This window comes from Podarcis cretensis (assembly GCF_951804945.1).
Source record: "Podarcis cretensis genome assembly, chromosome: 2".
Classification (NCBI taxonomy): domain Eukaryota; kingdom Metazoa; phylum Chordata; class Lepidosauria; order Squamata; family Lacertidae; genus Podarcis; species Podarcis cretensis.
The window spans coordinates 89,414,204-89,428,202 of NC_137171.1; the positions used below are offsets into that span (position 1 = coordinate 89,414,204).

A 13,999-nucleotide genomic window follows, 5' to 3' on the forward strand; every position below is an offset into this window, starting at 1 on the left:
TTCCTATGGTTTAATTACCGTGCACTCTCCGCTACAGTTATTGTTAAATAATTAGGAGCCAGAAGAAAGCCTCTACTGTAGATAACCCCGCAACCTGTCCAAGAGCGCCCCCACCTGCCTTCTGCGCTATACGCTACTACCAGGTTCAGCGGCGGTGTAACCTGCAAGTACCACCTGCTGGAAGCAACAAGAGGTACAACAGGGCTGTTGCCTCCATGCCAGGCTTTTGGACCCTGCAGAGGCAACTGATTATAGTCAGCTGGACATTCCTTTGAATGAACCCACCAGAGCTACTTCTTATGTTAACAAGCCTTAGTTTTCCTTCCCTGGCCACCCAACCTCTCTGCTCCGCGCTGCTCCCTTAGCGCACCTCCCGCAACGTTCTACACCTCGCGCCGCAAAGCCTGTCTGCCCCATTACGACACTGTCGTAAGCGGCGGTACTAAAGCAGCCGTCTCCATCCCGGAAGTCGGGTTCGCGCTTTACGTCGCGCCTGTAGCCGGAAGTATCGGGAGACCGGGTTTCGTTTCGCTTTGTTTACTGTCTCCGCGTCGCTTGTTCTCGGCTGTCGCTGGGGCGGCCGGCGGCGGCATGGACAGGAAGAAGAAGCCGCTGGATGTTACGGTTTCCTCGGTGAGTGGCGAAGCGGGGAGGGAGCCCATAGGGTCCCGGGGGGGCACACGCACCCCGCCGCCTTTGCCCTTCTTCCCCTGCAAAGGGGCTGAGCTGGAAGGCCCAACGTCTGCTGGAAGGGGGCCGCTCTGCACATGCTCGGGGGTACTTGGAAAACCCAGCATTACTACCTTTGGCATGACAGAAGAAGTTGCCGCCCTTGCACAGATTGTGAGCCAGCCTGGCTTAGCTGTGGGAAACAAATGGTTTCTTTGTGCTACTTTACATGCGCCCTTAAGCTCTAATTTACTTGTCTTTTTTAATTTTTATGGTTATAAGTTGCTTTAGATTGTTGTTAATATTGTGGTTTTAATGCTGTAACCTGCCTCGGGACCTTAGGGTTGAAGGGGGGAGTGTAGTAAGAATATCTACCTTTCGACATTAGGGTTGAGCACCAGGTACAAGTTAAGCACCTTTTCTCATACACCTCAGCTCCTCTGCTAATCCCAAGGGCCTCTCTTGAAGGCGAACCTTTCAGATTGTCAAGGCCATCTTGACAGTTCCTGGGCTCTTTAAATGCAAAGAGGTCCTGATGAGAATGTAATTTTCCAGCTCTTTCCGTGTCCTGATAATTCAAATATTTCAGAAAGCATTGTTAAGGGGAGTGGAAACCCAATTAGGTTTTAGGATCATTTTTAGGTCTAGCTCACTCCTTCATTTAAAAATGTTTTAGCTACCCAGAGTACAATAAGATTTTTATGCCGTTGATGTAGACAGCTATCGGACCTGTTCATTCAATCCAACCAGAATGTACTACTCTTAAGTGAAGTACAGACCAGTGTTTTTAGAAGTGATCCCACCATTGGCTCCCGGTACGTTTCTGGGCACAATTCAAAGTGTTGGTGCTGACCTAAACGGCCTTGGCCCAGTATACCTGAAGGAGTGTCTCCACCCCCATTATTCTTGAGGTCCAGAGCTGAGGACCTTCTGGCGGTTCCCTCCCTGCGAGAAGCGAAGCTACAGGGAACCAGGCAGATGGCCTTTTCAGTAGTTGCGCCCACCCTGTGGAACGCCCTCCTATCAGATGTCAAAGAAATAAACAACTATCTGACTTTCAGAAGACATCCGAAAGCAGCCCTGTTTAGGGAAGCTTTAATATTTGATGAATTATTGTATTTTAATATTTTGCTGGAAGCCACCCAGAGTGGCTGGGGAAACCCAGTCAGATGGGTGGGGTATAAAAATAATAATAATAATTATTATACATGAAAATTCTGAGCAGTTGGTCAGACATCTGGGCTATCCCACTGCTGCGTTGCAGAATGCTCGGTTAAATTTTTATTCACATTTGTTGGGTTTTTTTCATAAAATAAACACTTGGGTAGGAATGTTCAATGTCTGATAAGATGATGTTGGATATTCTCTTAGGAGTATAAATATTCTGCTTGATCAAGTATATTGATTGGGTGAGTGAGCTGGGACTGACAATCATCAATCCCCTGTGCAAATCTTTTTAAAATGACTGATTAAAAATGACAGTGTACGCTATAATGCTCCATAAAATAAACTGTTACAATTTAAATTAAAGTTTTAAATTGGAGGTTGGAAACCTTTTCAGCTTGGTAAGTTGTGTTCTTACATCCTCCCCCCCCTCCCCCAAGAACCACTGTGATAGGAGGGAAATAACATCAGGTGACCCATTTTTCCTTTGCTGCCAAGAATGATCCCAGTCAATGCAAGTGTGGCATATCAATTGAGTTTTCAAAATAATCAAGTTTTATCTGAGGTAATCAAATACCAGTCCTTGTCTTTTTGTAAGGCTATAGATTAAAGAACATCTGAATCTAGAACTGCTTATTACTCCTATATTATATTCGGTATATTTCTAACCAAACATCGTATGGGGTAAAGTTTTGTCAACCTTCACTTTATATGCATTTGCGCTGGTCACCTTACCAGTATTTTAATTTCTCAAGGTTGTAAGTATTTCAGTTGCTGGACTATACAGTAGTTGCAAATTTATGTTCTTTTCCACCGAGACTCATTTAAAGTTCTTTATTGTCTTGCTAAATGGAAAATTGTCTTTCTTTCTCACTGTGCTTGATGTAGCTCATAGACTTGAAAGCTGAACTTTTCAGAAAACAGGAAGAATTCAAAAAAGAAAAACTTCTGAAAGATGCTGGAGTCCCTGTAAAACCTAAAGCAACAAACAAGGTAGAGTTTGTTTACAATTCAGTCCTATAACTATCTGCTCATAAATAGGTTTGCTGAATTCAATGGGAATTGTACATAGGATTGCAGCCTACAACTTAATAATCTTGTTGAATTCAGTGGGACCCTAATTCAAGAGGGATCTTCTCCTTGAACAGCTGCCTGAAATTCTGAACAGTAGTTTCCAGAAATGTAACAGGCTCAAGGCTAATGGGCAAAAAAGACGCAATCTGAAGAATTGTGTAAACTGACATTCAATAATTCTGTAGTTCTCTATACTACAGAATAGACCTTCTTGTTTTAAGAAGGAGGGCCTGTAGAACCCCATGCTACTGTTAGGCAACTTACTTGCAAACCATTTATTACATTTAGGAAGAGTTTTGTAGGGATGGAAAGCTTTGGTGCACTGGATATAGGCTAGGGGCCTTATGTCACACACCTGAGCTCTGATGGATTTAGAACTGGCCAGTACTGGAGCCTAGATGATGGAAAGATCTATCTTTTTTAAAAACAAAAAAATAAAAGCCTGCTGGATCAGGTCAAAAGTCCATCTAGTCCAGCATCCTGTTCTCACAGTAGCCAACCAGATGCCTTTGGGAAGCACACAAGTAGAATCTGAGTAGAACATCACACTCCCCTCTTGCAGTTTTCAGCGACTCGTGTTCAAAAGCATGCTGCCTCTGACAGTGGAGGTGCTGGATGTTCTACGACTATTTGTGATAACTGAACTCTGGTATAGTATTTATGTTTCGTTTTGAAAATTTAATATTGCAGAAGCCGAGCATTTGGACTAAACAGAATAAAGGTGTTTCAGATCGATCTGAGAAAGATGCTGAACAAAAGATAGAAGAGCAACAAACATTGGACAAATCAAGGTAATACTTCTGAGAAGACATAAAATTTTATTAGTCTGGTTACATATTATACACTGAACAAATGTAAAATAGGACTGTGTGCTTCAGAGCTGCTGCTCAGTTTCTGCTTCTGAAATTAGTTCTGAACTTTTGCAGCCCCAGGCCTGAATGCCTGTGCTACAGACAATAATTTATCTGACACCAAGTGTGTAACCATTTGTGCATCTGATGCCACAGGTTGTCTGTTAAAATACATCTGAAGTCCATTTCTAAGGGTGTGATTTATCAGACAGTTTGCACATGAGAGAGTTCAGATTCAGGCATATGCTCCCTTGAAATACATCCCCAACTTTGTAGGATGCTCATAAGCATTTTTGCTCAGAAGTCTTAGTTCACTTCAGTGGGTCATTCGTCCCTAGGAAGTGCTCAGGATTGAAGTCTATCTGCAAATAAGAAGAATAAGTAATGTCCTTCATTCTCCATGTGAGGGGAGGGTAACACTCTTTGCATTTCGACAATTATGTACAGCATCACATTCTTGGAGGTTTGGTGTCTTTCCAACTGGAACTAGTAGTATCCCTCTTTTCCCATCTCCTTGTTCCTGGGGGTGCTAAGGAACAAATGGCTTGGAACGCACAGGCAAATTCATTAAAAACTGGCATTACAGAAAAGGAAGGAACAAAGAAGGAAGCAATGTGCACAGAGAAGAGAGAATTGTGCTTTCAGCTAGGGCTCCAGTTGTTTGTACCAAAATAAGTTGCTTTATTAAACTGAACAAAGTTTCTCCCTAGGATTGCTACATATTGATAGTGCCCATGGCTTTGATTATTGCCTTCTGGGCCTCTAGGAAAGCACTATAGCCTCTTTTTAAAAGAAGTAAAATTGCCTCCATGTGATTCCTCCTGAGAGGTCCTTGTATATATGCATGCCCATGATTGCGTGGAGGATGTTGCTGTTCTGTCCACAGCTACAGCAGTAGTGATCCAGTGTTCTCAGCATTCCACGCTTGGGAATCAAAAATGCCCCTGTTGCTGCTAGTTTAGGTCGCATAGGCTGCCTTAAGAGGAAGCAGCCTTGACTGTAGGCAAAGATGTAAGAAATGAAATCTTTCTCCCATATCCGTAATAGCAAAAGACTTCTTGCTTTCTCATGGTTAACTGAAAGGGATGTTTTGCTGTGTTTTGTAGGCAAAAACTAGAAGAGAAAGCACAGCTCTATGAGAAGATGACAAAAGGAGACTTTCCAGGTGAGTGAAAGCCTTCTTCTTTATGTACAGCAAAATTGGCAACTATCTCCCTAGGATTGCTTGTCAGACTCTGTTTTCTGCGCATTGTCATGTAGCGTAGTCAAGGGCATTGTTGGCAGCGGTAGAGCTGATTGCTGCAATTTTATATTGACTCCTCTCTCGGCTGGGTCCTTTTGATATCTGTCATTTACAGATTGATTTTTCTGTTTTAGATGAAGAAACTGAGGATTTGTACCTTGTGGATTTCACCCAGAAGATTATAGACAAACGGAGAGAAGTACAGGAGCTGTGTGCAAATGAAGCTGCTAGAAAGGCAGCAGAGAAGGCAAACAGGGAGGAAGAGAGACTTTCTGAAGCAGAAATTCCACCTCCTCAGGACCCCACTGAAGAATGGTTTGTGGTAGCATTGTGGTGGTTCAATCTTGTTTTATATGATTTCTCTGCAATTACTTCCATCATTCCCATACGACCTCCCACACAGAGAACATCTCTTAAGTGAAGGATACTACTAATCTATAGTTAACTTTCTTACCTATAAGGAAACAGTATTCCATGAGTTTTCCTTGCAAAATAATTTCCAGTAGACTATGCTTTTTCATATTAAGGGTGATTCAGTTATATGTTTTCCTTGGTTAGATATTGTATGAATTTCACCCTCTCCTCCATTTAGAATAGAGTTCAGTCATAATATTGTTTTGAACAACATTTTTAAGTTTGATTCATATGCAGAAGCCATTAAATCAACCAGCTGAAATTCTGTTCACTGCTCTCCTATCAGATGTACACACATCTCTTAGATAAACAGCCGCCTTTCCCTTTTTAGTAGCAATATTTTCATAAAACCAAAGTGCATACTTTTTAAATGCATTGATATTTGTCAGTCTCTCTTAAGACTTCTGTGAACTTGTTGGCCCATAAGATCACAACTGCTATTTTCCTGGCTTGCCTGGAGCTGCTGTATTTAAGCTTGTGTTACAGAAGTTAAATTTCTAGATATTTAAATTTACTTTAGTTGTAAAAGCATGCATCTTGCAAACAGTCATCTTAGTACTACAAACAACTCATAAATTGTTTTCTGGACAGTCAGTGAATGTGTAAGAAAAGTGTTGAGATGCTGCAAGGTTTCTCTCCCCCCCCCCAAAAAAATCGGCCCCCAGAGTTGAAAAAAACTCTGATAAACAGGAATTGGATACCTACCAGTAGGTGCTCCTGGGGGGTGGATAGAGATAGAGAGAGCTACTCCTGGGTCCTTGGCATTCTTGGAAAAAGCAACATAATGAAAGCATAACTCATTGATAGCTAATAATTGGCACATCAGCACTTTGGACAGCTATGGGTCTGTGCACTCTAAATAATTTGGAGCATTAAATACCAAATATTACTGCCACTCTTAATGGGCAGCATTTGCTGCTACTGTACTTGTCTGGATCTTGAACAGTTTTCGATAAGAGAAGTAACCGAGAAACCGTTTTACATAAAAAGAACATTGACAGACCTTCTGCTTTGCATTTGTGTTCAGCTTTCATTAAAATAGTGGAACAAATGCAGAAGCGATCATTAAATGAGTCTTGAAAAATATTGTTTCAAATTTAATACTTGTGTGGGAAGTCAATGCTGCATCATTATTTTCGCCACAGGGAGCAGGCACAGTGTGCCAGTTTAGATGCATGCTATTGTACATTTCTAATGGTTCTCTTAACTACCTTATCACAAAAGCTAGCAGCTGAATTACAGTGAGTTTTATAAATGGTGACTCTCATAAATGTTGGGAATGCTGAAAAAAAAGGAAATGACGCTCTGTTAAATTTGTGACTGCTAACATTTATGGTGAGGTAACTTTGTATGTATTTGTTTCATTATTTTCTAAGTTATAAATCAGACTGTTAATTTTGTATAAAGCTGATTTTCCATTTAATTCTAGGGTAGATTATGTGGATTCCTTGGGCCGTTCTAGACGCTGTATGAAGAAAGATTTGCCACATCTGCTTCAAATGGATAAAGAGCTTCAGGGGAAGAGGTGATGCTTGTACTAAATTAAATAGCTGTTGTTTTCTTTCACATATGGAATGGTACTTGGCCAGTTGGACTCTGATGGAAAATGTTCTATGTTCACAGAAGAGTACATCCAGCTGCTTCTTTTCCCCATGTCCTAAGCCCGGCACAGGTTCCTGAAGAATCTTGTTTTGTTTGAGCTAAGAGGACATTTGATTTTTTTTGTAGAGAACAAATTCTACATAAATACATGAAAAAGCTTCTAGGAGATGAGCAAGTTGACAAATTTGTCTGTGCCTTCTGGTCAAATCTGTGTTTGCAGTCAAGTTAGCAATATTATAATGCTTCTTGTCAATGATCAGCTTGGGGAAATCAGAGGTGACTAATTTTTTGGCTGGAAATGTACTGGGAGCCAATGTAGGTATTTCAGGACCGGTGTCATATGGTCTCTGCGGCCACTCCCTAGCTGTCACATTCTGGAGTAGTTGTAGTTTCCGGGTCACCTTCAAAGGTAGCACCACATAGAGTGCATTGCAGTAGTCCAAGCGGGAGATAACCAGAGCATGCACCACTCTGGTAAGACAGTCCACAGGCAATAAAATTGAATTTTAATGTGTCCTAATGAAACCTAGAGGAGTCTGGCATTTTCTGTTCTTGGATAAATGCATTTCAAAGCTTCTTGATCAAGTCAAGGACATAATGTTCTATTAAGTAGAACTTGATTTGTTTTTCCACTATTAAGTCTTATGATAACCGGGCAAAATGGGCATTTTAGGGAAACTAATCGCATGAGTTATTAAGTAATTGGCTCATTCATTTTTTTCCATAGCTAAGTAGGAAAAATAAAAAGATCTTGAAATGTAAGTCTGTTGATCTGATGAGGGTAGCTTGCCAATTGCTTTATCTTCTTTTTTTTCCGTCTTTGCTTCCCATCAAGAGAATGCCTTCTGCAGAGAAATGTGAACACTTGGCAGTGGGAGGAGCTATTTCTTATATTTTTAGGAATTTTCCAGTTTTTTCTCTTAACATTTTATTTTTTATTTTTTAGATAACGAATGAAATGCTTTTTAAGGCAGGACTTTACAGTACTGTGTCAGCAGCGCATTGCTCCCTCGAAATAGTTTCTGAAAGCTATATATCAATTTACAGCATCGAGTAATTACAATCCATTTATATTGTAGAATGTACAACTCAAAGGACATGTAGAGAAATGCTTTTTGGTGGCTGCTCTGAACGTGTCTTGGCAGTTCAGCAGAATATCTACCCAGAGGTGCTCTAAGGCTCTTAGAGAGCTGCTGTTATATAGCATTGTGCTTTTAGATAGGATATACTTAATTGGTTTTGGGACTGGTAGGATTACAACCATTTCTCACTCACAAACTCTTAAGGGATGCTTCCCCTCCCCCCTTAGGCAAATGACAGAAGAGAAGACTTTGTTGTCTGAAGATATGAGAAAGGAGCTTCAGCGTCAGCAGTGGGAAAGGGAAGAAGAAGAAGCCCTAAAGAAACCTATGGGACCAATGCATTATGAGGACATTAGAGAAAATGGTGTGTATTCTTACTGTGCATGCAGATCTGCCTTGAGAAATGAGATGCGCTTCTACTTCCATTGCATAAATAGATTCAGTTCAGGATATCTCCTCGATCAAGGCCATATCCTGATTTTTTTAGCAAGGTGATCATCAGCGTGCAGAATTCAGAGGATGCTATAATTAAATGTGGGGGAAATTAGGAAGTCCAGTGAACTTATACCACATATAATAATAATGCATCACGCACCTTTACCTAATTAGTGATTAAAATGTTTATATATTGCTGTATCATAAAATATATCACAGCAGTTTACAACAATATATAAAAACATAAAGCCATACAATAAAATCATAAAAAGTTTAAACTCAATCCAGAGTGACTACTGTCAGAAGAGTAGAAATTCTCTGTCCCCATTCTTCATCTGTTGAAAGTGGGGAAAATCCATTGAAAAAAGATGGTTAAGATGGTTGTGATGTGAGTGATCTGTGTGTATTTAGAGGTGTAATAAACAGGTTACTATTCCGCTTCATTAAAAACTGACTTAAGCAAGCACTGTCTTCCTTTGCCTAGGGAGGGCTGTAGGTCAGTGGTAGAACACATGCTTTCTTTTTTCAAAAGATCCCTGCTTAATTCCCTGGCATCTCCAGGTAGGGATAGGAAAGGCTCCTATCTGCAGCCCTGGAGAACGGCAGATCACTCTAGGTAAAACAGAGCTAGATGGATTGGTCATCTGATTCAGTACTCTTCTGTGTTCCTGTGACTAGTGTTGAATATCATCCTAAGAGGCAACTCTGTGTCCCAATATCCCTGTAGTTTAATGTAGGATGAATTCATAACACTGTACAAAAAAATCTTCCTTTCAGAGGCCAGGCAGCTTGGTGTTGGTTACTTTGCCTTTGCCCGTGATCAAGCTTTGAGGAGAAAGCAAATGGAAACCTTAGAAATGCTAAGAGAACAGGTATGAAGTTTAAGTGTTCACAATTTGAAAAATATGGGGGGGGGGAGATGGGTTGAAATAAATTACATGGCTGTTAAGTAGTGTCTGTGTGTGATTGTAAGCAGTGAATTATTGGAAATAGCAACATAAATCACTTGCTACTGACTACATAAATCAATTGTCATTGACTGTTCTCAGACTACAGACCAGAGAGCAAAACGTGAACATTTAGCAGAGAAACGTAAGGCTGTTCTGGAAGCCAGGCTGTCCAAGCTTCGAGCGAAAAAGCGATTGAAAGACGGTGACACAAAGGAAAATGGAGGTACTTTCTCTATAAATTACTTTCCTTAAATGCAGAGAACAAAGGATCCACATTTGTATTCATAAAACTGAACTGTTAATGAGGACCTCGTTAAGCGCTGATCATAAGACCAATATTTCATCTCTATTGTATTGCATTTTCCCCCCAGATGGTATTCAGAATCCATTTTCTGAGGGTTATATCTGACTAAGTAACACTCCGAGAAGACCCATTGAAATAAATTGACTTAAGTTAGCCTTGATTTCATTGTGGGACTTCTCAGAGTATGGCTTGCTCAGATAAAACCTTGAATCCAATATGATGTTGCAGCTTTTGAGAAGAGCAGAGAAAGATGTTCACTTAGAGAATGCATGTTAGAGAGGGGGAAGTAGTTGGGAATCAGAGGATTGTGGGACGTACTGATACGGCTAAACTTAATTTTTTTTTCCCAATTCAGAGCTCATATATGCCATCTGTGCCTAGTCTCCAAACTTTCTCATTTGTCAGATATTCAGAAGCCTTTGTTAGTCTTCATTAAGATTATTGGGATTATTTCCACCTACTTCAAGGCACTTTCTGCTGCCAATGTTAATTGGCTTCTGTAAGACTAGTGAAGCCTAGAAAAGTGAAGGTCATGATGCATGCTCAATATAGAACCAGGTGGAGAACCTTTTTGGCTCCATGGTCCAGATTTTTATCAGTATCAACCTTGTGAGTAAAATTTGACAGGTACACAAAACTGACCACCCATCAAAATCCCCTCTGCAGCTTTTCAAAGTGCTATTTGAATCAGTCTCTCCCCTCCTGGTTGAAGTGGTGTTTTGTTCTACTCCTTTAAGTGGGCGGGCAGTAGCAGTAATGCCCCTTCGCTCCCTGCTTGAAGGAGAAAGGAAAGGGCTTTAATCTCTGCTCTTCAGCATATTAAATCCTGCTGCATGATGGTGCTTGAACCTGGGAACAGGGCCGTGGAACCTATTCAGGATTCAACACTGTCATGCTGATGGGTGGGCGTAGTTATGGGGACAGGGCATGGCAGGCCAAGAAGGGCCCATGGACTGGAAGTTCCCCACCTGTGATATAAAACAATTGGGGTAAGAAGGAACCTTTGACTCAGCAGATGCTGCTGAACTACAATTCCCTGACCATTAGCCATGCTTGCTATGGCTGTTAGAAGCTGTAGTTCAGCAACATCTGCAGGGCCAAAAGTTATCTGAAGTCTAGGAAACTATAGTGAAATATTTTCAGTCTTGCTTAGTCCCGCCCCCTTGTTATTCCAATGCAGCCTTTAAAAGATACATTGCTAAGTAACATTTGAGCTATCTATTGAAATGCTAGGGGTTTAATTTATTTTTTCTTCAATTTCTTGCTTTGTCGTGATTTTATCTATAGCAGTTTTCTTTGCGGGGTGGGGAGTGAACGTCCCAGTGAGATGCTCCCCCCCCCGCCCCCCGATTAGGTAATGCTTCTGAGTTTCAACTTGTAGCATGGCAGTAGCTTGTTGAATTATCTCCTGGCTCAGAGTAACATTTGTTTTAATAATTTTTATTCTCCACTAAAACAGAAGAAGAAGTTTCTATGCCAGCAGCAGCTGAATCCAAGCCCATTGAAGTGCCAAGGGTTTCCGTGGAAAATAGAAAAGTGGAAGTGATCATTCAGGAAAGGAAAGATACAAAGCCTGGCGTGCCCTATGTCCGAGAGTGGGATAGAGGCAAAGGTAAAGATTTGAAATGTGCATCAGCTTAGCATGGTATAAAAAACCTTTGAATGGTGAGCTGCTCATACTGTGTCAGTATAATCTCTGCTTCGGTGGGCTGGTGAAGGAATTTCATGTTGTAATAGTCCTGCATAGGGGGGAAAAAGAAGGCACCATATTTCCTGTGGATTTGAATCTCAGGTGTTTGGGGAGAAGGCTATGCTACCTCTCTATTCATTAGGCAAAAATGGAAAACATTTTAGCCTTACCTTCTCTCTGTTGTGCTCCTTGATTCCCCTGAGGACTTTTTAGTGAAAAATTGTCACCTGAAAAAAGAACTTATTTCAACCGGTGACTTTGTTCTCAAGATATTTATTCCCTACCAAAGCCACTAGAGGGCACACCATGCAAGAGGAATGTTGACACATTCATAGTGTTAAAATGTGTTTTCTTCCTTAGTTCTGCCTCTCTGGTTTATTGTGGCCATCCGACAGTGTGACCAAGATTGGATTAATGGAAGAGTTTGATGGTTAAGCATAGTATGTAAAAAAATAAAATAAAATTGAGCTTGCTCTTTTTTCCCTCCTTCCCGTTAATAGAATTCACTTTTGGACTGTGGTCAAAGAAGCAGGAAGATCTCAGAAATGAACGAGACCCGGAATTTGCACCTCCCTCTGCTTATTTTATGGGTCAAAAGAGAACACATGACTTTAGAAGCCAGAATTGGAACAAGCCTGGAACCTCATATGAAAAAACAGAAACCCTGACAAGAAACCTGCCACCCCCATCAACTGAACCTTACAGTAGCAGCTCGCAGAGCAATCAGTTCCCCCCCTCTCAGGAACATGACAGTGAACTGCAAAATCAACAGCCAGCTTACCAAACTTTAGATGACATGCTTTCATACTATAAACAAGTAACATGAGCTTTAGATGTTTTGAGATTAATCAGAAAACAGTGTTTGGGATTCTCACTTTTCATTTAGTTTTAAGCTCAAGAGAAAAGGTACCTTGGTAGGATAGGTATCACATGTCTTTTGTCATGTATGCATCTTACTGCAGCCCTTGTGCTACTTCTGTCACCATGCTATTTTGCAAACTGCTTTTGAAAATCCCCTTAGTTTTTGAAATATAGTTTATTATTTAGCATGACAGGCTATTCTTTGAGAAACACAGCACACCGTTTGGCATGCAGAATTAGTTGTCCAGGCCTTTGCATCCCAGCATTAAGAGTAATTTAGTGCCAACTTGTAGGGTATAGTAAACAGCATTCCATGAAAGGTCTTCTAAATTATAAACCATGTTCACCCCGTGGCAGCTGGCCTTTGTTCACATACCAAGCAAAATAGTGCGTTGAATGGAAGCCTCTTAAGATTAGTATGGTGCTGGTTCTGCTATCCCATTAATCATCTGGATTTCTGACAGTGCTGACAAAGCAAGCAGTTCATGTGGGTGAGTGTTACCAGAAGCTGCTATTTTAATATAATGGAAAGATTCAGTGGGTTTTTTCCACCCATCTCCCTAACCCGAACAGTTGTTTTGTGTTACTTAAATATTTAAAGCTGTCCCTTTCACTGATGCAGAGTGATTAGGATGACAACTGGCAGTAAAATAAAACTGGATGGGTTTTCCAATTCTACAGTGTCTATTTTAGTTTGAGCTATACAGTTGATGTAGGATCTGGGGGGGGCACATAGATTTGCAATTGCTTTAAAAAATAAGGCAACACTTGTGTATTCCCTTTCCTGATTTACTTATCTCAGTGATATAAACAGGAACAACAGTGTTACATTGGATGCAGCCAACAAGCGGGGTGAGTGGGTGCAAATGTGTGTGTGTTGGTGGAAGGGAACAGCAATTCCATGTGTCTCAAGATCACATTTCTCTTCAAGAGGTAAGCCCAATGAACGGTGGCAACTTCTATCCTCCAAAGCATTCCTGAGACTTAACAAAGCTACAGCCCACTAGATGGCAACAGACTACTAAAATATTAACAAGCTATGCACAAGGGTCAGACAACTGTTTTATGTACCCAAAAGTTTAATCAACTGTTGATTTCTAGTACTTAAGAGGAGCTTTAATAGGTTGAAGGGGTGTTAGAAAAACATAGACCAATCTAAAGACAAATCTCTTTAGAAACCCTGGAATATGAGAGCATACTCTGACTCCAGCAGCTGGCACCCTGTGGCTTATAGCATTGCTAGGAATATATAATGGTTTGCAGGCTTCAGTTTCTAGCATAGTTGTATGTGGGGTGTTGCTCAGTAATGTATACACAGGCTTGCTGCTCTCTAGGGTTTTAGGCAGAAGCCCTTCCCAACCAGCATGAAGATGGCAAGCACAAGATGTGGGATATTTTTTTCATGCATATCATCACATGCTCTGCCACTGAGCTCTGGCCCTTCCCCATCTCATGATGCTTCTCAATTTCACTTCTGACATTTTCAGTATAAAAGCACTTCAGCCAACAGCACTGCGGAAGGTAAGCGCAGTTGGCCTTTTAAAGCGTTGCTGCCTGACCGCGCATGGCAGCAGGCAGTAGCCAATGCCTGGCCTGCCAGCAAGGCACTGCCCATCAGGTGGGGCCTCTGATTGGTCCGTTTGAAGCTGGTGTTCAATCG

General features: G+C 41.1%; 1 protein-coding gene and 1 long non-coding RNA gene across 5 annotated transcripts in view; one reads left to right on the top strand and one right to left on the bottom strand.

Moving 5' to 3' along the window:
- Positions 1-472: 472 nt before the first annotated feature.
- Positions 473-13,012, top strand: CCDC174 (coiled-coil domain containing 174). 2 transcript variants are annotated; one of them, XM_079964570.1, is made up of 11 exons: positions 473-633; positions 2,722-2,826; positions 3,598-3,698; positions 4,865-4,923; positions 5,136-5,316; positions 6,845-6,940; positions 8,327-8,463; positions 9,312-9,406; positions 9,584-9,707; positions 11,248-11,400; positions 11,979-13,012. In XM_079964570.1, exons 1-11 carry the CDS (start codon positions 592-594, stop codon positions 12,302-12,304), a joined length of 1,419 nt encoding a protein of 472 aa, XP_079820696.1. In that variant the 5' UTR covers positions 473-591; the 3' UTR covers positions 12,305-13,012. The 2 variants fall into 2 exon arrangements, with proteins under 2 accessions (XP_079820696.1, XP_079820697.1); XM_079964571.1 differs by having other exon boundaries at positions 11,251-11,400.
- LOC307209481 overlaps positions 3,718-13,999 on the bottom strand; it is a 32,001-nt gene continuing 21,719 nt past the window's right edge. Inside the window, exons 5-9 of one of the 3 annotated variants that reach the window (XR_013835595.1) lie at positions 11,445-11,527; positions 8,832-8,931; positions 8,478-8,621; positions 6,121-6,181; positions 3,718-4,120 (exon numbers count right to left, since the gene is read on the bottom strand). This is a non-coding gene — a long non-coding RNA (uncharacterized lncRNA). The remainder of the gene's footprint in view (positions 4,121-6,120; positions 6,182-8,477; positions 8,622-8,831; positions 8,932-11,444; positions 11,528-13,999) is intronic. The other 2 variants (XR_013835597.1, XR_013835596.1) reach the window with 2 other exon arrangements.

Excerpts from the sequence above, each read along its gene's own strand:
- CCDC174 (XM_079964570.1), top strand. The coding sequence starts at position 592 with ATGGACAGGAAGAAGAAGCCGCTGGATGTTACGGTTTCCTCG. Across the intron at positions 3,699-4,864 it reads CAAACATTGGACAAATCAAG|GCAAAAACTAGAAGAGAAAG; the intron begins GTAATACTTCTG and ends TGTGTTTTGTAG. Across the intron at positions 6,941-8,326 it reads AAAGAGCTTCAGGGGAAGAG|GCAAATGACAGAAGAGAAGA; the intron begins GTGATGCTTGTA and ends CTCCCCCCTTAG.